Genomic DNA, 25,537 nt, shown 5'->3' on the forward strand with positions numbered 1-25,537 from the left:
GCGGGCGGGGGGGGCGGGGCTCGGTGCGGGCGGGGAGGTCGGGGCTCGGTGCGGGCGGGGGGGCGGGGCTCGGTGCGGGCGGGGAGGTCGGGGCTCGGTGCGGGCGGGGGGGGGCGGGGCTCGGTGCGGGCGGGGGGGGGCGGGGCTCGGTGCGGGCGGGGGGGCGGGGCTCGGTGCGGGCGGGGAGGTCGGGGCTCGGTGCGGGCGGGGGGGGCGGGGCTCGGTGCGGGCGGGGGGGCGGGGCTCGGTGCGGGCGGGGAGGTCGGGGCTCGGTGCGGGCGGGGGGGGCGGGGCTCGGTGCGGGCGGGGGGGGCGGGGCTCGGTGCGGGCGGGGGGGGCGGGGCTCGGTGCGGGCGGGGGGGGCGGGGCTCGGTGTCTGGTGTCTTTCTCGGTGGCACGGTGTGACGTTATGTGACGTGATGGATTGATGGAGTTCCTGGTTCAGTGTTGCCCATTGATGAGCCAGGCAGTGATTCCACGATGAACGAGACCGAGTATTAAACAGGGAACATTTCGCACTCTGACAATCAGCAATCTCGAGCCTCGTGAATGGTTGTGAGCACCATGATCTCTCCTTGGTTTTCAGAGGTGGCGAGGGACAAGGGTTGCCTGAGTTAACGGAGAGCGTGGATCAGAACCCCCCGAACTGTGAGGCCTTCTGTTTTAGAAACCAATTCCTCCTTCCTCTTGGCCGTGTTGAAGTGGGAGGGTTTCAGTTACAAGTCAGCGAGATATTCCTATTCAACATTACAGGGAACCCTCTGCTTCTCCCCTGATCTCCGACAGAAGGGATCAGGCCGAGCACCCCAGGGAGGGGCCCAGTCCAGGTGATGGGGCCAGAGTCAGTGACCTTACTGATGTGTGAGCTGATCCTGAGCCAGTGGGCTGTGGCTGAGTTGGGGTTTAAATTCCCAGCGGCCCTCGGGCCTAAGGACAAACCTCTCGTCAAACCCGGGCAATCTTGGCTGAAATCTTCGAGCATTTCTTAGACCCCATCTGGAGATCCTGGGTTCAGCTCTGGGCACCGCACCTCGGGAAGGATATATTGGTCTTGGAGGGGGTGCAGTGCAGATTCACCAGAATGATACCGGGGCTGAAAGGGTTAAATTCTGAGGACAGTTTGCATCGACTCGGCTTGTATTCCCTCGAGTATAGAAGATTAAGGGGTGATCTAATCGAGGTGTTTAAGATGATGAAAGGATTTGATAGGGGAGAGAGAGAGAAACTATTTCCTCTGGTGGGGGGAGTCCAGAACAAGGGGGAATCATCTTAAAATTAGAGCCAGGCCGTTCAGGGGTGATGTCAGGAAGCACTTCTTCACACAAAGGGGAGTGGGAATCTGGGACTCTCTCCCCCAAAAATAGCTGTTGAGGCTGGGGGTCAATTGGAGCTGAGATCGATCGATTTTTGTTGGGTGAGGGTATTAAGGATTACAGAACCAAGGTGAGTAAATGGGGTTCAGATACAGATGAGCCATGATCTAATTAAATGGCGGAACAGACACGAGGGGCTGAATGGCCTCCTCCTATTCCTGTGTTGTTCCTGTGTTCCTATGTTGATCTGTGTAATAGTGATACTGAAATGTTACTGGGAGCTCCATCTCTCACAGGGCGATGTTGGTCGACCAGGAATGAGAGGAGGAGAAGGAATCGCAGGACCTCGTGTGAGTAACTTACCGTAAACCCAATTCATTCCGTTTAACTGTAAATGGTTACATGGTAGTGTCTCTTCGGGCCCAAGCCTCACCCAGGGGCCAGTCGTCATATGTGGGTGGGTATCAGTCGGATATTCAACAGCAGAAGGCATCACCGCCCACCCCAGCCCTCGATGTCCACATAGGAAACACCAGTGGTGATGAGAAGCAATAAGGTCAGTTACAGTCTCCAGCTGAGTACAGAGTGGGAATGGAAGCTGGGACCAGCAGCTCGCTGTGGGGCTCAGTCCCACATCGGGTGAGATCGGGCCACTCAGCACAGAGTAGGGATGGAGCCTAAACACTACCCACCCATTTAATCTCCTTACACCCACCATGCACAGTCTACCCTAGCAGGGGTTAGATACAGAGTAAAGCTCCCATCAAACTCTGTCCCATCAAACACTCCCAGGGCAGGTACAGCACGGGTTAGATACAGAGTAAAGCTCCCTCTACACTGTCCCATCAAACACTCCCAGGGCAGGTGCAGCACAGGTTAGATACAGAGTAAAGCTCCCTCTACACTGTCCCATCAAACACTCCCAGGGCAGGTACAGCACGGGTTAGATACAGAGTAAAGCTCCCTCTACTCTGTCCCATCAAACACTCCCAGGGCAGGTGCAGCACAGGTTAGATACAGAGTAAAGCTCCCTCTACACTGTCCCATCAAACACTCCCAGGGCAGGTACAGCACGGGTTAGATACAGAGTAAAGCTCCCTCTACACTGTGGCATCAAACACTCCCAGGGCAGGTACAGGGTTAGATACAGAGTAAAGCTCCCTCTACACTTTCCCATCAAACACTCCCAGGGCAGGTACAGCACGGGTGAGATACAGAGTAAAGCTCCCTCTACACTGTCCCATCAAACACTCCCAGGGCAGGTACAGGGTTAGATACAGAGTAAAGCTCCCTCTACACTGTCCCATCAAACACTCCCAGGGCAGGTACAGCACGGGTCAGATACAGAGTAAAGCTCCCTCTACACTGTCCCATCAAACACTCCCAGGGCAGGTACAGCACGGGTCAGATATAGAGTAAAGCTCCCTCTACACTGTCCCATCAAACACTCCCAGGGCAGGTACAGCACGGGTCAGATACAGAGTAAAGCTCCCTCTACACTGTCCCATCAAACACTCCCAGGGCAGGTACAGCACGGGTCAGATATAGAGTAAAGCTCCCTCCACACTGTCTCATCAGCTCCCTGGACTCTCATAGAAATTTACGGCACAGAAGGAGGCCATTCGGCCCATCGTGTCAATGCCATCCGTGAAAGAGCCACCCAGCTTAATCCCACTTTCCCGCACTTGGTCTGTAGCCCTGTAGGTCCCGGCTCTTCAGGTGCACATCCAGGTATTTTTTAAATGAGTTGAGGGTTTCTGCCTCTCCCACCCTCTCAGGCAGTGAGTTCCAGACCCCCACCACCCTCTGGGTGAAAAAATTCTCCTCAGCTCCCCTCTAATCCTTCTACCAATCACTTTAAATCTATGCCCCCTGGTCACTGACCCCTCTGCTAAGGGAAATAGGTCCTCCCTATCCACTCTCTCTGGGCCCCTCATAATTTTATACACCTCAATTAAATCTCCCCTCAGCCTCCTCTGTTCCAAAGAAAATAACCCCAGCCTATCCAATCTTTCCTCATAGCTAAAATTCTCTAGTCCTGGCAACATCCTCGTAAATCTCCTCTGCACCCTCTCTAGTGTAATCACATCTTTCCTGTAATGTGGTGACCAGACCTGTACGCAGTACTCAAGCTGTGGTCTAACCAGTGTTCAATACAGTTCCAGCATAACCTCCCTGCTCTTATATTCTATGCCTCGGATAATAAAGATGATGTGGAGATGCCGGTGATGGACTGGGGTGGACAAATGTAAGGAATCTTACAACACAGGTTATAGTCCAACAGTTTTATTTGAAAATCACAAGCTTTCGGAGATTATCTCCTTCGTCAGTCATTATCTCCTATTTCACTCACTCACCTGATGAAGGAGATAATCTCCGAAAGCTTGTGATTTTAAAATAAAATTGTTGGACTATAACCTGGCTAATAAAGGAAAGTATCCCGTATGCCTTTTTAACCACCTTATCTACCTGTCCTGCTACCTTCAGGGATCTGTGGACATGCACTCCAAGGTCCCTCTGTTCCTCTACACCTCTCAGTATCCTCCCATTTATTGTGTATTCCCTTGCCTTGTTTGCCCTCCTCAAATGCATTACCTCACACTTCTCCAGATTGAATTCCATTTCCCACTTTTCTGCCCACCTGTCCAGTCCATTGATATCTTCCTGCAGTCTACAGCTTTCCTCCTCACTATCAACCACACGGACAATTTTTGTATCATCTGCAAAGTTCTTAATCATGCCCCCTATATTTCAGTCCAAATCATTAATATAGATCACAAAAAGCAAGGGACCTCGTACTGAGCCCTGCGGAACCCCACTGGAAACAGCCTTCCAGTCACACAAACACCCGTCGACCATTAACCTCTGTCTGTAATCGGGGCCAGTTTGTTCTGTGGGCTGATGTTGATTGGACAGTTAGTTTGAGGCTGTCCCCCTCACTGAGGCATGTGTTTGAGTAAAGTTGTGTCTTGAGAGGCGAACTGTCTCCTATCATTGTCAGGCATTGGGTTCCCGTTCATCCCTGACCAATATACTGATCTCTGTTCATTTCCTCTTGCTTCATTAACAGGGTCTGCCTGGGTACAAGGTGAGCCTGTCAGTATTTCTCAGTTGAATACCCGACCTGGCCTTGATGTGAATCAGCCCGTTAATACTGGACCTTCCCATTAAATACTCCACAGGGACAGAAAGGGATTCAAGGTGAACCTGGGATGAAGGGAGTCCTTGGACCGACTGTAAGTACACCTATCAGTGACTGGGGGAGGGGTGTGAGGAGAGCTTGTTGGAAAATCTCTTCAACTTCCATCCTCTTCATTCTGAGAACAGAGCTGGCCATTCTTCAAATGACAAAGGAGGCATTTTTGGTGATAAATTGGAAATATTCCAAGAATTCTCTGCCTAAAAATACTTGATACTTTCTAACAATGCCTGTTGATAATAAATGTTGATACTACTTTACTGTATTATAGAATCATCGAATCTTACAGCACAGGAGGAGGCCATTCGGCCCGTCCTGCCTGTGCCGGCTCTTTGAAAGATCTGTCCAATTAGCCCCACTCTCCTGCTCTTTCCCCAGAGCCCTGCAAATTTCTCCTTTTCAAGTATTTATCCAATTCCGTTTTGAAAGTTATTATTGAATCTGCTTCCTCCGCCCTTTCAGGCAGTGAATTCCACATCATCACAACTCGCTGCGTACCGACCCTTCTCCCACTGGAAACAGTTTCTCCTTATTTACTCTATCAAAACCCTTCATGATTTTGAACACCTCGATCAAATCTCCCCTTAAGTTCTCTGTTCTAAGGAGAACAATCCCAGCTTCTCCAGTCTCTCCACATAACTGAAGTCCCTCATCCCTGGAACCATTCTAGTAAATCTCCTCTGCTCCCTCTCTAAGGCCTTCACATCTTTCCTAAAGTGCGGTGCCCAGAATTGAACACAATACTCCAGCTGAGACCTAACCAGTGTTTATAAAGGTTTAGCATATCTTCCTTGCTTTTGTACTCTGTGCCTCTATTTATAAATCCCAGGATCCCATTTGCTTTTTTAACAGCCTTCTCAACCTGTCCTGTCACCTTCAGTGATTTGTGTACATTCACCCCCAGGTCTCTCTGTTCCTGCACCCCCTTTAAAATTGTACCCTTTAGTTTATATTGCCTCTCCTCATTCTTCCTACCAAAATGTATCACTTCACACTTCTCTGTGTTAAATTTCATCTGTCATGTGTCTGCCCATTTCACCAGTCTGTCTCTGTCCTCCTGAAGTCTGTTACTATCCTCCACATTGTTTACTACATTTCCTGAGTTTTGTGTCATCTGCAAACTTTGAAATTATACCCTCTATACCCAAGTCCAGGTTATTAATATATATCAAAAAGAGCAGTGATCCTAATACTGACCCCTGGGGGACACCACTGTAAACTTCCCTCCAGTCTGAAAAACAACCATTCACCACTACTCTCTGCTTTCTATCCCTTAGCCTATTTTGTACCCATGCTGCCACTGTCCCTTTCATCCCATGGGCTTTAATTTTACTAACACGTCTATTATGTGGCACTTTATCAAATGCCTTTTGATAGTCCATATACACAACATCAACCGCACTCCCCTCATCAACCCTCTCCATTACTTCATCAAAGAACTCAATCAAATTAAACAAACACGATTTTCCTTTAACAAATCCGTGCTGACTTTCATTTATTAACCCACACTTTTCCAAGTGCCAATTAATTTTGTCCCGGATTATTGTCTCTAAAAGTTTCCCCACCACCGACATTACGCTGACTGGCCTGTAATTACCGGGTTTATCCCTCTCCCCTTTTTTGAACAGGGGTGTGACATTTGCAATCCTCCAGTCCTCTGGCACCGTCCCCATACCCGAGGAGGATTGGAAGATTATGGCCAGACCCTCTGCAATTTCCACCCTTACTTCCCTCAGTAACCTCGGATGTATCCCATCCGGACCGGGTGACTTTTCTACTTTGAGTACTGCCAACCTTTAAGTCCCTCCTCTTTATCTATTTTTATCCTCTCCAATATCACCACTACCTCCTCCTTTACTGATATAATGGCAGCGTCCTCTCCTCCAGTGAAGACTGATGTGAAGTTCTCATTTAGGACCTCAGTCACGCCCTCTGCCTCCACAAGAAGATCTCCATTGTTGTCCCGAATCACCCCCACCCTTCCTTTCACTACCCTTTTACTATTTATATGTTTATAAAACACTTTTGTGTTCCCTTTTATGTCAGCTGTTAATCTATTTTCAGACTCTATCTCTTTGCCCCTCTTATTCCCTTTTTCAGTTCTCCATAATGTAATGATAATATTTTCTGAATGCGTTCATAATCTTTAACAGTAATATAATGGGACTTTAGAACAATAATGTAATGCTTTATGATAATGCTGTTGTACTTCATTATGATTTTATTTAATAATACTTTGGACTAATAGCACTTTTTAATACTTTAAAATAGAACATTATTACTATTCTTGCAAATAATGCGGTAATATTTAATAATAGTTTAGTTGAAGGTGTTATCATTCATTCTAATATAGTTTTATAATATTGATAGGAATAATACTTCGATAGATGGCAATAATATTTAGAATAATAATTCTTTATAAACACACCCATTCTTTGCTCTCAGTCAGGGTGTAGTTTTTGCCTTTCACAACTTCAGGACGTCCCAAAGTGCTTTACAACCGATGAAGTACTTGTGAAGTTCTTTCTTTATTCGTTCATGGGATGTGGGCGTCGCTGGCGAGGCCGGCATTTATTGCCCATCCCTAATTGCCCTTGAGAAGGTGGTGGTGAGCCGCCTTCTTGAACCGCTGCAGTCCGTGTGCAGTCACTGTTGTAATGTCGGAAATGCAGCAGCCAATTTGCGCACAGCAAGATCCCACAAATAGTGATGTGATAATGAGCAGATAATCTGTTTTAGTGACGTTGGCTGAGAAATAAATATTGGTCAGGACTCCGGGGAGAACTCCCCTGCTCTTCCTCAGATAGTGGCCATGGGATCTTTAACATCCGCCTGAGAGGGCAGACGGGTCCTCGGTTCAACGTCTCAGCTGAAAGACGGCACCTCCGACAGCGCAGCGCTCCCTCAGTACTGACCCTCCGACAGTGCAGCACTCCCTCAGTACTAACCCTCCGACAGTGCAGCACTCCCTCAGTACTGACCCTCCGACAGTGCAGCACTCCCTCAGTACTGACCCTCCGACAACGCAGCGCTCCCTCACGACTGACCCTCCGACAGTGCAGCACTCCCTCAGTACTGACCCTCCGACAACGCAGCGCTCCCTCAGTACTGACCCTGTGACAGCGCAGCGCTCCCTCAGTACTGACCCTGTGACAGCGCAGCGCTCCCTCAGTACTGACCCTCCGACAGTGCAGCGCTCCCTCAGTACTGACCCTCCGACAGTGCAGCATTCCCTCAGTACTGACCCTCCGACAGTGCAGCGCTCCCTCAGTACTGACCCTCCGACAGCGCAGCGCTCCCTCAGTACTGACCCTCCGACAGCGCAGCGCTCCCTCAGTACTGACCCTCCGACAGCGCAGCGCTCCCTCAGTACTGACCCTCCGACAGTGCAGCGCTCCCTCAGTACTGACCCTCCGACAGCGCAGCGCTCCCTCAGTACTGCACTGGAGTGTCAGCCTGGATTAGGTGCTCCAGTCTCTGGAGGGGGTTCTTGAAACCACGACCTCCTGACACAGACACGAGAGGGATGCCCAATAAGACACAGCTGACGGGCAGTGCCCGCACCCAGTGCAGAGTGTTTGTTTCGAGTGGGGGGCAAAGGTAGATCTTGTGGTGACACAACTTCATTGGAATGAAATCATCTGACCCTGTGAGTGGTACCTCCAGACAGTGCTTGGTGCATCTCTGGAATATTTTGGGGAGATACACTTGAATCAATAAAGAATAACAATTTAATGACATTCACCATCCTGTACGTCATAGGGAGCTGCCGGGCAAGCAGGACTGAAAGGGCCCAGTATCGAGCTGGACGACAACCCGGTGAGTTCATATAGTGCTCCTCCTTTCGTTCAGGGTGAGGGTCACTCACTGTGTAACTGTACAGAGTCCCTGTTTATTCAGGGTGAGGGTCACTCACTGTGTAACTGTACAGAGTCCCTGTTTATTCAGGGTGAGGGTCACTCACTGTGTAACTGTACAGAGTCCCTGTTTATTCAGGGTGAGGGTCACTCACTGTGTAACTGTACAGAGTCACTGTTTATTCAGGGTGAGGGTCACTCACTGTGTAACTGTACAGAGTCACTGTTTATTCAGGGTAAGGGTCACTCACTGTGTAACTGTACAGAGTCACTGTTTATTCAGGGTGAGGGTCACTCACTGTGTAACTGTACAGAGTCACTGTTTATTCAGGGTAAGGGTCACTCACTGTGTAACTGTACAGAGTCACTGTTTATTCAGGGTAAGGGTCACTCACTGTGTAACTGTACAGAGTCCCTGTTTATTCAGGGTAAGGGTCACTCACTGTGTAACTGTACAGAGTCCCTGTTTATTCAGGGTGAGGGTCACTCACTGTGTAACTGTACAGAGTCCCTGTTTATTCTGGGTGAGGGTCACTCACTGTGTAACTGTACAGAGTCCCTGTTTATTCAGGGTGAGGGTCACTCACTGTGTAACTGTACAGAGTCCCTGTTTATTCAGGGTGAGGGTCACTCACTGTGTAACTGTACAGAGTCACTGTTTATTCAGGGTGAGGGTCACTCACTGTGTAACTGTACAGAGTCACTGTTTATTCAGGGTGAGGGTCACTCACTGTGTAACTGTACAGAGTCCCTGTTTATTCAGGGTGAGGGTCACTCACTGTGTAACTGTACAGAGTCACTGTTTATACAGGGTGAGGGTCACTCACTGTGTAACTGTAAAGAGTCACTGTTTATTCAGGGTGAGGGTCACTCACTGTGTAACTGTACAGAGTCACTGTTTATTCAGGGTGAGGGTCACTCACTGTGTAACTGTACAGAGTCACTGTTTATTCAGGGTGAGGGTCACTCACTGTGTAACTGTAGAGAGTCACTGTTTATTCAGGGTGAGGGTCACTCACTGTGTAACTGTACAGAGTCCCTGTTTATTCAGGGTGAGGGTCACTCACTGTGTAACTGTACAGAGTCCCTGTTTATTCAGGGTGAGGGTCACTCACTGTGTAACTGTACAGAGTCACTGCTTATTCATGGTAAGGGTCACTCACTGTGTAACTGTACAGGGTCCCTGTTTATTCAGGGTGAGGGTCACTCACTGTGTAACTGTACAGAGTCCCTGTTTATTCAGGGTGAGGGTCACTCACTGTGTAACTGTACAGAGTCCCTGTTTATTCAGGGTGAGGGTCACTCATTGTGTAACTGTACAGAGTCCCTGTTTATTCAGGGTGAGGGTCACTCACTGTGTAACTGTACAGAGTCACTGTTTATTCAGGGTGAGGGTCACTCACTGTGTAACTGTACAGAGTCCCTGTTTATTCAGGGTGAGGGTCACTCACTGTGTAACTGTACAGAGTCCCTGTTTATTCAGGGTGAGGGTCACTCACTGTGTAACTGTACAGAGTCCCTGTTTCTTCTGGGTGAGGGTCACTCACTGTGTAACTGTACAGAGTCCCTGTTTATTCAGGGTGAGGGTCACTCACTGTGTAACTGTACAGAGTCACTGTTTATTCAGGGTGAGGGTCACTCACTGTGTAACTGTACAGAGTCCCTGTTTATTCAGGGTAAGGGTCACTCACTGTGTAACTGTACAGAGTCCCTGTTTATTCAGGGTAAGGGTCACTCACTGTGTAACTGTACAGAGTCACTGTTTATTCAGGGTGAGGGTCACTCACTGTGCAACTGTACAGAGTCACTGTTTATTCAGGGTGAGGGTCACTCACTGTGTAACTGTACAGAGTCACTGTTTATTCAGGGTGAGGGTCACTCACTGTGTAACTGTACAGAGTCCCTGTTTATTCAGGGTGAGGGTCACTCACTGTGTAACTGTACAGAGTCCCTGTTTATTCAGGGTGAGGGTCACTCACTGTGTAACTGTACAGAGTCCCTGTTTATTCAGGGTGAGGGTCACTCACTGTGTAACTGTACAGAGTCACTGTTTATTCAGGGTGAGGGTCACTCACTGTGTAACTGTACAGAGTCACTGTTTATTCAGGGTGAGGGTCACTCACTGTGTAACTGTACAGAGTCCCTGTTTATTCAGGTTGAGGGTCACTCACTGTTTAACTGTACAGAGTCACTGTTTATTCAGGGTGAGGGTCACTCACTGTGTAACTGCACAGAGTCCCTGTTTATTCATGGTGAGGGTCACTCACTGTGTAACTGTACAGAGTCCCTGTTTATTCAGGGTGAGGGTCACTCACTGTGTAACTGTACAGAGTCCCTGTTTATTCAGGGTGAGGGTCACTCACTGTGTAACTGTACAGAGTCCCTGTTTATTCAGGGTGAGGGTCACTCACTGTGTAAGTGTACAGAGTCCCTGTTTATTCAGGGTGAGGGTCACTCATTGTGTAACTGTACAGAGTCCCTGTTTATTCAGGGTGAGGGTCACTCACTGTGTAACTGTACAGAGTCACTGTTTATTCAGGGTGAGGGTCACTCACTGTGCAACTGTACAGAGTCCCTGTTTATTCAGGGTATGGGTCACTCACTGTGTAACTGTACAGAGTCACTGTTTATTCAGGGTGAGGGTCACCCACTGTGTAACTGTACAGAGTCCCTGTTTATTCAGGGAGAGGGTCACTCACTGTGTAACTGTACAGAGTCCCTGTTTATTCAGGGTGAGGGTCACTCACTGTGTAACTGTACAGAGTCCCTGTTTATTCAGGGTGAGGGTCACTCACTGTGTAACTGTGCAGAGTCACTGTTTATTCAGGGTGAGGGTCACTCACTGTGTAACTGTACAGAGTCCCTGTTTATTCAGGGTGTGGGTCACTCACTGTGTAACTGTACAGAGTCCCTGTTTATTCAGGGTGAGGGTCACTCACTGTGTAACTGTACAGAGTCCCTGTTTATTCAGGGTGAGTGTCACTCACTGTGTAACTGTACAGAGTCACTGTTTATTCAGGGTGAGGGTCACTCACTGTGTAACTGTACAGAGTCCCTGTTTATTCAGGGTGAGGGTCACTCACTGTGTAACTGTACAGAGTCACTGTTTATACAGGGTGAGGGTCACTCACTGTGTAACTGTACAGAGTCACTGTTTATTCAGGGTGAGGGTCACTCACTGTGTAACTGTACAGAGTCACTGTTTATTCAGGGTGAGGGTCACTCACTGTGTAACTGTACAGAGTCCCTGTTTATTCAGGGTGAGGGTCACTCACTGTGTAACTGTACAGAGTCACTGTTTATACAGGGTGAGGGTCACTCACTGTGTAACTGTACAGAGTCACTGTTTATTCAGGGTGAGGGTCACTCACTGTGTAACTGTACAGAGTCACTGTTTATTCAGGGTGAGGGTCACTCACTGTGTAACTGTACAGAGTCCCTGTTTATTCAGGTTGAGGGTCACTCACTGTTTAACTGTACAGATGTGGAGATGCCGGTGATGGACTGGGGTTGACAATTGTAAACAATTTTACAACACCAAGTTACAGTCCAGCAATTTTATTTTAAATTCACAAGCTTTCGGAGATTTTCTCCTTCCTCAGGCAAATGTTTGCCTGAGGAAGGAGAAAATCTCCGAAAGCTTGTGAATTTAAAATAAAATTGCTGGACTATAACTTGGTGTTGTAAAATTGTTTATAACTGTACAGAGTCACTGTTTATTCAGGGTGAGGGTCACTCACTGTGTAACTGCACAGAGTCCCTGTTTATTCAGGGTGAGGGTCACTCACTGTGTAACTGTACAGAGTCCCTGTTTATTCAGGGTGAGGGTCACTCACTGTGTAACTGTACAGAGTCCCTGTTTATTCAGGGTGAGGGTCACTCACTGTGTAACTGTACAGAGTCCCTGTTTATTCAAGGTAAGGGTCACTCACTGTGTAACTGTAGAGTCCCTGTTTATTCAGGGGAAGTGTCACTCACTGTGTAACTGTACAGAGTCACTGTTTATTCAGGGTGATGGTCACTCACTGTAACTGTACAGAGTCACTGTTTATTCAGGGTGAGGGTCACTCACTGTGTAACTGTACAGAGTCCCTGTTTATTCAGGGTGTGGGTCACTCACTGTGTAACTGTACAGAGTCCCTGTTCATTCAGGGTGAGGGTCACTCACTGTGTAACTGTACAGAGTCCCTGTTTATTCAGGGTGAGGGTCACTCACTGTGTAACTGTACAGAGTCACTGTTTATTCAGGGTGAGGGTCACTCACTGTGTAACTGTACAGAGTCCCTGTTTATTCAGGGTGAGGGTCACTCACTGTGTAACTGTACAGAGTCACTGTTTATACAGGGTGAGGGTCACTCACTGTGTAACTGTACAGAGTCACTGTTTATTCAGGGTGAGGGTCACTCACTGTGTAACTGTACAGAGTCACTGTTTATTCAGGGTGAGGGTCACTCACTGTGTAACTGTACAGAGTCCCTGTTTATTCAGGTTGAGGGTCACTCACTGTTTAACTGTACAGATGTGGAGATGCCGGTGATGGACTGGGGTTGACAATTGTAAACAATTTTACAACACCAAGTTACAGTCCAGCAATTTTATTTTAAATTCACAAGCTTTCGGAGATTTTCTCCTTCCTCAGGCAAATGTTTGCCTGAGGAAGGAGAAAATCTCCGAAAGCTTGTGAATTTAAAATAAAATTGCTGGACTATAACTTGGTGTTGTAAAATTGTTTATAACTGTACAGAGTCACTGTTTATTCAGGGTGAGGGTCACTCACTGTGTAACTGCACAGAGTCCCTGTTTATTCAGGGTGAGGGTCACTCACTGTGTAACTGTACAGAGTCCCTGTTTATTCAGGGTGAGGGTCACTCACTGTGTAACTGTACAGAGTCCCTGTTTATTCAGGGTGAGGGTCACTCACTGTGTAACTGTACAGAGTCCCTGTTTATTCAAGGTAAGGGTCACTCACTGTGTAACTGTAGAGTCCCTGTTTATTCAGGGTAAGTGTCACTCACTGTGTAACTGTACAGAGTCACTGTTTATTCAGGGTGATGGTCACTCACTGTAACTGTACAGAGTCACTGTTTATTCAGGGTAAGGGTCACTCACTGTGTAACTGCACAGAGTCCCTGTTTATTCAGGGTGAGGGTCACTCACTGTGTAACTGTACAGAGTCACTATTTATTCAGGGTAAGGGTCACTCACTGTGTAACTGCACAGAGTCCCTATTTATTCAGGGTGAGGGTCACTCACTGTGAAACTGCACAGAGTCACTGTTTATTCAGGGTGCGGGTCACTCACTGTGTAACTGTACAGAGTCACTGTTTATTCAGGGTGAGGGTCACTCACTGTGTAACTGTACAGAGTCACTGTTTATTCAGGGTGAGGGTCACTCACTGTGTAACTGTACAGAGTCCCTGTTTATTCAGGGTGAGGGTCACTCACTGTGTAACTGTACAGAGTCCCTGTTTATTCAAGGAAAGGGTCACTCACTGTGTCACTGTAGAGTCCCTGTTTATTCAGGGTAAGGGTCACTCACTGTGTAACTGCACAGAGTCCCTGTTTATTCAGGGTGAGGGTCACTCACAGTGTAACTGTACAGAGTCACTGTTTATTCAGGGTAAGGGTCACTCACTGTGTAACTGCACAGAGTCCCTGTTTATTCAGGGTGAGGGTCACTCACTGTGTAACTGTACAGAGTCACTGTTTATTCAGGGTAAGGGTCACTCACTGTGTAACTGTACAGAGTCCCTGTTTATTCAGGGTGAGGGTCACTCACTGTGTAACTGTACAGAGTCCCTGTTTATTCAGGGTAAGGGTCACTCACTGTGTAACTGTACAGAGTCCCTGTTTATTCAGGGTGAGGGTCACCCACTGTGTAACTGAACAGAGTCGCTCTTTATTCAGGGTGAGGGTCACTCACTGTGTAACTGTACAGAGTCACTGTTTATTCAGGGTGAGAGTCACTCACTGTGTAACTGTACAGAGTCCCTGTTTATTCAGGGTGAGGGTCACTCGCTGTGTAACTGTACAGAGTCACTGTTTATTCAGGGTAAGGGTCACTCACTGTGTAAGTGTACAGAGTCAATGTTTATTCTGGGTAAGGGTCACTCACTGTGTAACTGTACAGAGTCCCTGTTTATTCAGGGTGAGAGTCACTCACTGTGTAACTGTACAGAGTCACTGTTTATTCAGGGTGAGGGTCACTCACTGTGTAACTGTACAGAGTCACTGTTTATACAGGGTGAGGGTCACTCACTGTCTAACTGTACAGAGTCACTGTTTATTCAGGGTGAGGGTCACTCACTGTGTAACTGTACAGATTCCCTGTTTATTCAGGGTAAGGGTCACTCACTGTGTAACTGTACAGAGTCACTGTTTATTCAGGGTGAGGGACACTCACTGTGTAACTGCACAGAGTCCCTGTTTATTCAGGGTGAGGGTCACTCACTGTGTAACTGTACAGAGTCCCTGTTTATTCAGGGTGAGGGTCACTCACTGTGCAACTGTGCAGAGTCCCTGTTTATTCAGGGTGAGGGTCACTCACTGTGTAACTGTACAGAGTCCCTGTTTATTCAGGGTGAGGGTCACTCACTGTGCAACTGTGCAGAGTCCCTGTTTATTCAGGCTGAGGGTCACTCACTGTGTAACTGTAGAGTCCCTGTTTATTCAGGGTAAGTGTCACTCACTGTGCAACTGCACAGAGTCCCTGTTTATTCAGGGTGAGGGTCACTCACTGTGTAACTGTGCAGAGTCACTGTTTATTCAGGTTAAGGGTCACTCACTGTGTAACTGCACAGAGTCCCTGTTTATTCAGGGTGAGGGTCACTCACTGTGTAACTGCACAGAGTCACTGTTTATTCAGGGTGAGGGTCACTCACTGTGTAAGTGTACAGAGTCACTGTTTATTCTGGGTAAGGGTCACTCACTGTGTAACTGTACAGAGTCCCTGTTTATTCAGGGTGAGAGTCACTCACTGTGTAACTGTACAGAGTCCCTGTTTATTCAGTGTGAGGGTCACTCACTGTGTAACTGTACAGAGTCACTGTTTATTCAGGGTGAGGGTCACTCACTGTGTAACTGTACAGAGTCACTGTTTATTCAGGGTGAGGGTCACTCACTGTGTAACTGTACAGAGTCCCTCTTTATTCGGGGTGAGGGTCACTCACTGTGTAACTGTACAGAGTCACTGTTTATTCAGGGTGAGAGTCACTCACTGTGTAACTGTACAGAGTCCCTGTTTATTCAGGGTGAGGGTCACTCGCTGTGTAACTGTACAGAGTCACTGTTTATTCAGGGTGAGGGTCACCCACTGTGTAACTGTACAGAGTCCCTGTTTATTCAGAGAGAGGGTCACTCACTGTGTAACTGTACAGAGTCCCTGTTTATTCAGGGTGAGGGTCACTCACTGTGTAACTGTACAGAGTCCCTGTTTATTCAGGGTAAGGGTCACTCACTGTGTAACTGTACAGAGTCACTGTTTATTCAGGGTGAGGGTCACCCACTGTGTAACTGTACAGAGTCCCTGTTTATTCAGGGAGAGGGTCACTCACTGTGTAACTGTACAGAGTCCCTGTTTATTCAGGGTGAGGGTCACTCACTGTGTAACTGTACAGAGTCCCTGTTTATTCAGGGTGAGGGTCACTCACTGTGTAACTGTACAGAGTCCCTGTTTATTCAGGGTGAGGGTCACTCACTGTGTAACTGTGCAGAGTCACTGTTTATTCAGGGTGAGGGTCACTCACTGTGTAACTGTACAGAGTCCCTGTTTATTCAGGGTGTGGGTCACTCACTGTGTAACTGTACAGAGTCCCTGTTTATTCAGGGTGAGGGTCACTCACTGTGTAACTGCACAGAGTCACTGTTTATTCAGGGTGAGGGTCACTCACTGTGTAAGTGTACAGAGTCACTGTTTATTCTGGGTAAGGGTCACTCACTGTGTAACTGTACAGAGTCCCTGTTTATTCAGGGTGAGAGTCACTCACTGTGTAACTGTACAGAGTCCCTGTTTATTCAGTGTGAGGGTCACTCACTGTGTAACTGTACAGAGTCACTGTTTATTCAGGGTGAGGGTCACTCACTGTGTAACTGTACAGAGTCACTGTTTATTCAGGGTGAGGGTCACTCACTGTGTAACTGTACAGAGTCCCTGTTTATTCAGGGTGAGGGTCACCCACTGTGTAACTGTACAGAGTCCCTCTTTATTCGGGGTGAGGGTCACTCACTGTGTAACTGTACAGAGTCACTGTTTATTCAGGGTGAGAGTCACTCACTGTGTAACTGTACAGAGTCCCTGTTTATTCAGGGTGAGGGTCACTCGCTGTGTAACTGTACAGAGTCACTGTTTATTCAGGGTGAGGGTCACCCACTGTGTAACTGTACAGAGTCCCTGTTTATTCAGGGAGAGGGTCACTCACTGTGTAACTGTACAGAGTCCCTGTTTATTCAGGGTGAGGGTCACTCACTGTGTAACTGTACAGAGTCCCTGTTTATTCAGGGTAAGGGTCACTCACTGTGTAACTGTACAGAGTCACTGTTTATTCAGGGTGAGGGTCACCCACTGTGTAACTGTACAGAGTCCCTGTTTATTCAGGGAGAGGGTCACTCACTGTGTAACTGTACAGAGTCCCTTTTTATTCAGGGTGAGGGTCACTCACTGTGTAACTGTACAGAGTCCCTGTTTATTCAGGGTGAGGGTCACTCACTGTGTAACTGTACAGAGTCCCTGTTTATTCAGGGTGAGGGTCACTCACTGTGTAACTGTGCAGAGTCACTGTTTATTCAGGGTGAGGGTCACTCACTGTGTAACTGTACAGAGTCCCTGTTTATTCAGGGTGTGGGTCACTCACTGTGTAACTGTACAGAGTCCCTGTTTATTCAGGGTGAGGGTCACTCACTGTGTAACTGTACAGAGTCCCTGTTTATTCAGGGTGAGGGTCACTCACTGTGTAACTGTACAGAGTCACTGTTTATTCAGGGTGAGGGTCACTCACTGTGTAACTGTACAGAGTCCCTGTTTATTCAGGGTGAGGGTCACTCACTGTGTAACTGTACAGAGTCACTGTTTATACAGGGTGAGGGTCACTCACTGTGTAACTTTACAGAGTCACTGTTTATTCAGGGTGAGGGTCACTCACTGTTTAACTGTACAGATGTGGAGATGCCGGTGATGGACTGGGGTTGACAATTGTAAACAATTTTACAACACCAAGTTACAGTCCAGCAATTTTATTTTAAATTCACAAGCTTTCGGAGATTTTCTCCTTCCTCAGGCAAATGTTTGCCTGAGGAAGGAGAAAATCTCCGAAAGCTTGTGAATTTAAAATAAAATTGCTGGACTATAACTTGGTGTTGTAAAATTGTTTATAACTGTACAGAGTCACTGTTTATTCAGGGTGAGGGTCACTCACTGTGTAACTGCACAGAGTCCCTGTTTATTCAGGGTGAGGGTCACTCACTGTGTAACTGTACAGAGTCCCTGTTTATTCAGGGTGAGGGTCACTCACTGTGTAACTGTACAGAGTCCCTGTTTATTCAGGGTGAGGGTCACTCACTGTGTAACTGTACAGAGTCCCTGTTTATTCAAGGTAAGGGTCACTCACTGTGTAACTGTAGAGTCCCTGTTTATTCAGGGTAAGTGTCACTCACTGTGTAACTGTACAGAGTCACTGTTTATTCAGGGTGATGGTCACTCACTGTAACTGTACAGAGTCACTGCTTATTCAGGGTAAGGGTCACTCACTGTGTAACTGCACAGAGTCCCTGTTTATTCAGGGTGAGGGTCACTCACTGTGTAACTGTACAGAGTCACTATTTATTCAGGGTAAGGGTCACTCATTGTGTAACTGCACAGAGTCCCTATTTATTCAGGGTGAGGGTCACTCACTGTGAAACTGCACAGAGTCACTGTTTATTCAGGGTGCGGGTCACTCACTGTGTAACTGTACAGAGTCACTGTTTATTCAGGGTGAGGGTCACTCACTGTGTAACTGTACAGAGTCACTGTTTATTCAGGGTGAGGGTCACTCACTGTGTAACTGTACAGAGTCCCTGTTTATTCAGGGTGAGGGTCACTCACTGTGTAACTGTACAGAGTCCCTGTTTATTCAAGGAAAGGGTCACTCACTGTGTCACTGTAGAGTCCCTGTTTATTCAGGGTAAGGGTCACTCACTGTGTAACTGCACAGAGTCCCTGTTTATTCAGGGTGAGGGTCACTCACAGTGTAACTGTACAGAGTCACTGTTTATTCAGGGTAAGGGTCACTCACTGTGTAACTGCACAGAGTCCCTGTTTATTCAGGGTGAGGGTCACTCACTGTGTAACTGTACAGAGTCACTGTTTATTCAGGGTAAGGGTCACTCACTGTGTAACTGTACAGAGTCCCTGTTTATTCAGGGTGAGGGTCACTCACTGTGTAACTGTACAGAGTCCCTGTTTATTCAGGGTAAGGGTCACTCACTGTGTAACTGTACAGAGTCCCTGTTTATTCAGGGTGAGGGTCACCCACTGTGTAACTGTACAGAGTCGCTCTTTATTCAGGGTGAGGGTCACTCACTGTGTAACTGTACAGAGTCCCTGTTTATTCAGGGTGAGGGTCACCCACTGTGTAACTGTACAGAGTCCCTCTTTATTCAGGGTGAGGGTCACTCACTGTGTAACTGTACAGAGTCACTGTTTATTCAGGGTGAGAGTCACTCACTGTGTAACTGTACAGAGTCCCTGTTTATTCAGGGTGAGGGTCACTCGCTGTGTAACTGTACAGAGTCACTGTTTATTCAGGGTGAGGGTCACCCACTGTGTAACTGTACAGAGTCCCTGTTTATTCAGGGAGAGGGTCACTCACTGTGTAACTGTACAGAGTCCCTGTTTATTCAGGGTGAGGGTCACTCACTGTGTAACTGTACAGAGTCACTGTTTATTCAGGGTGAGGGTCACCCACTGTGTAACTGTACAGAGTCCCTGTTTATTCAGGGAGAGGGTCACTCACTGTGTAACTGTACAGAGTCCCTGTTTATTCAGGGTGAGGGTCACTCACTGTGTAACTGTACAGAGTCCCTGTTTATTCAGGGTGAGGGTCACTCACTGTGTAACTGTACAGAGTCCCTGTTTATTCAGGGTGAGGGTCACTCACTGTGTAACTGTGCAGAGTCACTGTTTATTCAGGGTGAGGGTCACTCACTGTGTAACTGTACAGAGTCCCTGTTTATTCAGGGTGTGGGTCACTCACTGTGTAACTGTACAGAGTCCCTGTTTATTCAGGGTGAGGGTCACTCACTGTGTAACTGTACAGAGTCCCTGTTTATTCAGGGTGAGGGTCACTCACTGTGTAACTGTACAGAGTCACTGTTTATTCAGGGTGAGGGTCACTCACTGTGTAACTGTACAGAGTCCCTGTTTATTCAGGGTGAGGGTCACTCACTGTGTAACTGTACAGAGTCACTGTTTATACAGGGTGAGGGTCACTCACTGTGTAACTGTACAGAGTCACTGTTTATTCAGGGTGAGGGTCACTCACTGTGTAACTGTACAGAGTCACTGTTTATTCAGGGTGAGGGTCACTCACAGTGTATCTGTACAGAGTCCCTGTTTATTCAGGTTGAGGGTCACTCACTGTTTAACTGTACAGATGTGGAGATGCCGGTGATGGACTGGGGTTGACAATTGTAAACAATTTTACAACACCAAGTTACAGTCCAGCAATTTTATTTTAAATTCACAAGCTTTCGGAGATTTTCTCCTTCCTCAGGCAAATGTTTGCCTGAGGAAGGAGAAAATCTCCGAAAGCTTGTGAATTTAAAATAAAATTGCTGGACTATAACTTGGTGTTGTAAAATTGTTTATAACTGTACAGAGTCACTGTTTATTAAGGGTGAGGGTCACTCACTGTGTAACTGCACAGAGTCCCTGTTTATTCAGGGTGAGGGTCACTCACTGTGTAACTGTACAGAGTCCCTGTTTATTCAGGGTGAGGGTCACTCACTGTGTAACTGTACAGAGTCCCTGTTTATTCAGGGTGAGTGTCACTCACTGTGTAACTGTACAGAGTCCCTGTTTATTCAAGGTAAGGGTCACTCACTGTGTAACTGTAGAGTCCCTGTTTATTCAGGGTAAGTGTCACTCACTGTGTAACTGTACAGAGTCACTGTTTATTCAGGGTGATGGTCACTCACTGTAACTGTACAGAGTCACTGCTTATTCAGGGTAAGGGTCACTCACTGTGTAACTGCACAGAGTCCCTGTTTATTCAGGGTGAGGGTCACTCACTGTGTAACTGTACAGAGTCACTATTTATTCAGGGTAAGGGTCACTCACTGTGTAACTGCACAGAGTCCCTATTTATTCAGGGTGAGGGTCACTCACTGTGAAACTGCACAGAGTCACTGTTTATTCAGGGTGCGGGTCACTCACTGTGTAACTGTACAGAGTCACTGTTTATTCAGGGTGAGGGTCACTCACTGTGTAACTGTACAGAGTCACTGTTTATTCAGGGTGAGGGTCACTCACTGTGTAACTGTACAGAGTCCCTGTTTATTCAGCGTGAGGGTCACTCACTGTGTAACTGTACAGAGTCCCTGTTTATTCAAGGAAAGGGTCACTCACTGTGTCACTGTAGAGTCCCTGTTTATTCAGGGTAAGGGTCACTCACTGTGTAACTGCACAGAGTCCCTGTTTATTCAGGGTGAGGGTCACTCACAGTGTAACTGTACAGAGTCACTGTTTATTCAGGGTAAGGGTCACTCACTGTGTAACTGCACAGAGTCCCTGTTTATTCAGGGTGAGGGTCACTCACTGTGTAACTGTACAGAGTCACTGTTTATTCAGGGTGAGGGTCACTCACTGTGTAACTGTACAGAGTCCCTGTTTATTCAGGGTGAGGGTCACTCACTGTGTAACTGTACAGAGTCCCTGTTTATTCAGGGTAAGGGTCACTCACTGTGTAACTGTACAGAGTCCCTGTTTATTCAGGGTGAGGGTCACCCACTGTGTAACTGTACAGAGTCGCTCTTTATTCAGGGTGAGGGTCACTCACTGTGTAACTGTACAGAGTCACTGTTTATTCAGGGTGAGAGTCACTCACTGTGTAACTGTACAGAGTCCCTGTTTATTCAGGGTGAGGGTCACTCGCTGTGTAACTGTACAGAGTCACTGTTTATTCAGGGTAAGGGTCACTCACTGTGTAAGTGTACAGAGTCCCTGTTTATTCAGGGTGAGAGTCACTCACTGTCTAACTGTACAGAGTCAATGTTTATTCTGGGTAAGGGTCACTCACTGTGTAACTGTACAGAGTCCCTGTTTATTCAGGGTGAGAGTCACTCACTGTGTAACTGTACAGAGTCACTGTTTATTCAGGGTGAGGGTCACTCACTGTGTAACTGTACAGAGTCACTGTTTATACAGGGTGAGGGTCACTCACTGTCTAACTGTACAGAGTCACTGTTTATTCAGGGTGGGGGTCACTCACTGTGTGACTGTAGAGTCCCTGTTTATTCAGGGTAAGTGTCACTCACTGTGCAACTGCACAGAGTCCCTGTTTATTCAGGGTGAGGGTCACTCACTGTGTAACTGTGCAGAGTCACTGTTTATTCAGGTTAAGGGTCACTCACTGTGTAACTGCACAGAGTCCCTGTTTATTCAGGGTGAGGGTCACTCACTGTGTAACTGTACAGAGTCCCTGTTTATACAGGGTGAGGGTCACTCACTGTGAAACTGCACAGAGTCACTGTTTATTCAGGGTGAGGGTCACTCACTGTGTAACTGTACAGAGTCCCTGTTTATTCAGGGTGAGGGTCACTCACTGTGTAACTGCACAGAGTCACTGTTTATTCAGGGTGAGGGTCACTCACTGTGTAAGTGTACAGAGTCACTGTTTATTCTGGGTAAGGGTCACTCACTGTGTAACTGTACAGAGTCCCTGTTTATTCAGGGTGAGAGTCACTCACTGTGTAACTGTACAGAGTCACTGTTTATTCAGGGTGAGGGTCACTCACTGTGTAACTGTACAGAGTCCCTGTTTATTCAGGGTGAGGGTCACCCACTGTGTAACTGTACAGAGTCCCTCTTTATTCAGGGTGAGGGTCACTCACTGTGTAACTGTACAGAGTCACTGTTTATTCAGGGTGAGAGTCACTCACTGTGTAACTGTACAGAGTCCCTGTTTATTCAGGGTGAGGGTCACTCGCTGTGTAACTGTACAGAGTCACTGTTTATTCAGGGTAAGGGTCACTCACTGTGTAAGTGTACAGAGTCACTGTTTATTCTGGGTAATGGTCACTCACTGTGTAACTGTACAGAGTCCCTGTTTATTCAGGGTGAGAGTCACTCACTGTGTAACTGTACAGAGTCATTGTTTATTCAGGGTGAGGGTCACTCACTGTGTAACTGTACAGAGTCACTGTTTATACAGGGTGAGGGTCACTCACTGTCTAACTGTACAGAGTCACTGTTTATTCAGGGTGAGGGTCACTCACTGTGTAACTGTACAGATTCCCTGTTTATTCAGGGTAAGGGTCACTCACTGTGTAACTGTACAGAGTCCCTGTTTATTCAGGGTGAGGGACACTCACTGTGTAACTGCACAGAGTCCCTGTTTATTCAGGGTGAGGGTCACTCACTGTGTAACTGTACAGAGTCCCTGTTTATTCAGGGTGAGGGTCACTCACTGTGTAACTGTGCAGAGTCCCTGTTTATTCAGGGTGAGGGTCACTCACTGTGTAACTGTAGAGTCCCTGTTTATTCAGGGTAAGTGTCACTCACTGTGCAACTGCACAGAGTCCCTGTTTATTCAGGGTGAGGGTCACTCACTGTGTAACTGTGCAGAGTCACTGTTTATTCAGGTTAAGGGTCACTCACTGTGTAACTGCACAGAGTCCCTGTTTATTCAGGGTGAGGGTCACTCACTGTGTAACTGCACAGAGTCACTGTTTATTCAGGGTGAGGGTCACTCACTGTGTAAGTGTACAGAGTCACTGTTTATTCTGGGTAAGGGTCACTCACTGTGTAACTGTACAGAGTCCCTGTTTATTCAGGGTGAGAGTCACTCACTGTGTAACTGTACAGAGTCACTGTTTATTCAGTGTGAGGGTCACTCACTGTGTAACTGTACAGAGTCACTGTTTATTCAGGGTGAGGGTCACTCACTGTGTAACTGTACAGAGTCACTGTTTATTCAGGGTGAGGGTCACTCACTGTGTAACTGTACAGAGTCCCTATTTATTCAGGGTAAGGGTCACTCACTGTGTAACTGTACAGAGTCACTGTTTATTCAGGGTGAGGGTCACTCACTGTGTAAGTGTACAGAGTCACTGTTTATTCTGGGTAAGGGTCACTCACTGTGTAACTGTACAGAGTCCCTGTTTATTCAGGGTGAGAGTCACTCACTGTGTAACTGTACAGAGTCACTGTTTATTCAGGGTGAGGGTCACTCACTGTGTAACTGTACAGAGTCCCTGTTTATTCAGGGTGAGGGTCACCCACTGTGTAACTGTACAGAGTCCCTCTTTATTCAGGGTGAGGGTCACTCACTGTGTAACTGTACAGAGTCACTGTTTATTCAGGGTGAGAGTCACTCACTGTGTAACTGTACAGAGTCCCTGTTTATTCAGGGTGAGGGTCACTCGCTGTGTAACTGTACAGAGTCACTGTTTATTCAGGGTAAGGGTCACTCACTGTGTAAGTGTACAGAGTCACTGTTTATTCTGGGTAATGGTCACTCACTGTGTAACTGTACAGAGTCCCTGTTTATTCAGGGTGAGAGTCACTCACTGTGTAACTGTACAGAGTCATTGTTTATTCAGGGTGAGGGTCACTCACTGTGTAACTGTACAGAGTCACTGTTTATACAGGGTGAGGGTCACTCACTGTCTAACTGTACAGAGTCACTGTTTATTCAGGGTGAGGGTCACTCACTGTGTAACTGTACAGATTCCCTGTTTATTCAGGGTAAGGGTCACTCACTGTGTAACTGTACAGAGTCCCTGTTTATTCAGGGTGAGGGACACTCACTGTGTAACTGCACAGAGTCCCTGTTTATTCAGGGTGAGGGTCACTCACTGTGTAACTGTACAGAGTCCCTGTTTATTCAGGGTGAGGGTCACTCACTGTGTAACTGTGCAGAGTCCCTGTTTATTCAGGGTGAGGGTCACTCACTGTGTAACTGTAGAGTCCCTGTTTATTCAGGGTAAGTGTCACTCACTGTGCAACTGCACAGAGTCCCTGTTTATTCAGGGTGAGGGTCACTCACTGTGTAACTGTGCAGAGTCACTGTTTATTCAGGTTAAGGGTCACTCACTGTGTAACTGCACAGAGTCCCTGTTTATTCAGGGTGAGGGTCACTCACTGTGTAACTGCACAGAGTCACTGTTTATTCAGGGTGAGGGTCACTCACTGTGTAAGTGTACAGAGTCACTGTTTATTCTGGGTAAGGGTCACTCACTGTGTAACTGTACAGAGTCCCTGTTTATTCAGGGTGAGAGTCACTCACTGTGTAACTGTACAGAGTCACTGTTTATTCAGTGTGAGGGTCACTCACTGTGTAACTGTACAGAGTCACTGTTTATTCAGGGTGAGGGTCACTCACTGTGTAACTGTACAGAGTCACTGTTTATTCAGGGTGAGGGTCACTCACTGTGTAACTGTACAGAGTCCCTATTTATTCAGGGTAAGGGTCACTCACTGTGTAACTGTACAGAGTCACTGTTTATTCAGGGTGAGGGTCACTCACTGTGTAACTGTACAGAGTCCCTGTTTATTCAGGGTGAGGGTCACTCACTGTGTAACTGTACAGAGTCACTGTTTATTCAGGGTAATTGTCACTCACTGTGTAACTGCACAGAGTCCCTGTTTATTCAGGGTGAGGGTCACTCACTGTGCAACTGTACAGAGTCACTGTTTATTCAGGGTAAGAGTCACTCACTGTGTAACTGTACGGAGTCACTGTTTATTCAGGGTGAGGGTCACTCACTGTGTAACTGCACAGAGTCCCTGTTTATTCAGGGTGAGGGTCACTCACTGTGTAACTGTACAGAGTCCCTGTTTATTCAGGGTGAGGGTTACTCACTGTGTAACTGTACAGAGTCCCTGTTTATTCAGGGTGAGGGTCACTCACTGTGCAACTGTACAGAGTCCCTGTTTATTCAAGGTAAGGGTCACTCACTGTGTAACTGTACAG

At 47.3% G+C, this 25,537-nt stretch overlaps 1 protein-coding gene across 1 annotated transcript in view; it reads left to right on the forward strand.

Moving 5' to 3' along the window:
* LOC137325074 (collagen alpha-1(V) chain) overlaps positions 1-25,537 on the forward strand; it is a 55,562-nt gene that overhangs the window by 6,391 nt on the left and 23,634 nt on the right. The window contains exons 3-6 of the mRNA XM_067989771.1: positions 1,610-1,663; positions 4,384-4,401; positions 4,496-4,549; positions 8,275-8,331. Of these exons, the coding sequence (XP_067845872.1) occupies positions 1,631-1,663; positions 4,384-4,401; positions 4,496-4,549; positions 8,275-8,331 (162 nt within the window). The 5' untranslated portion in view covers positions 1,610-1,630. The remainder of the gene's footprint in view (positions 1-1,609; positions 1,664-4,383; positions 4,402-4,495; positions 4,550-8,274; positions 8,332-25,537) is intronic.

This window comes from Heptranchias perlo, chromosome 9, assembly GCF_035084215.1.
Source record: "Heptranchias perlo isolate sHepPer1 chromosome 9, sHepPer1.hap1, whole genome shotgun sequence".
NCBI lineage: Eukaryota > Metazoa > Chordata > Chondrichthyes > Hexanchiformes > Hexanchidae > Heptranchias > Heptranchias perlo.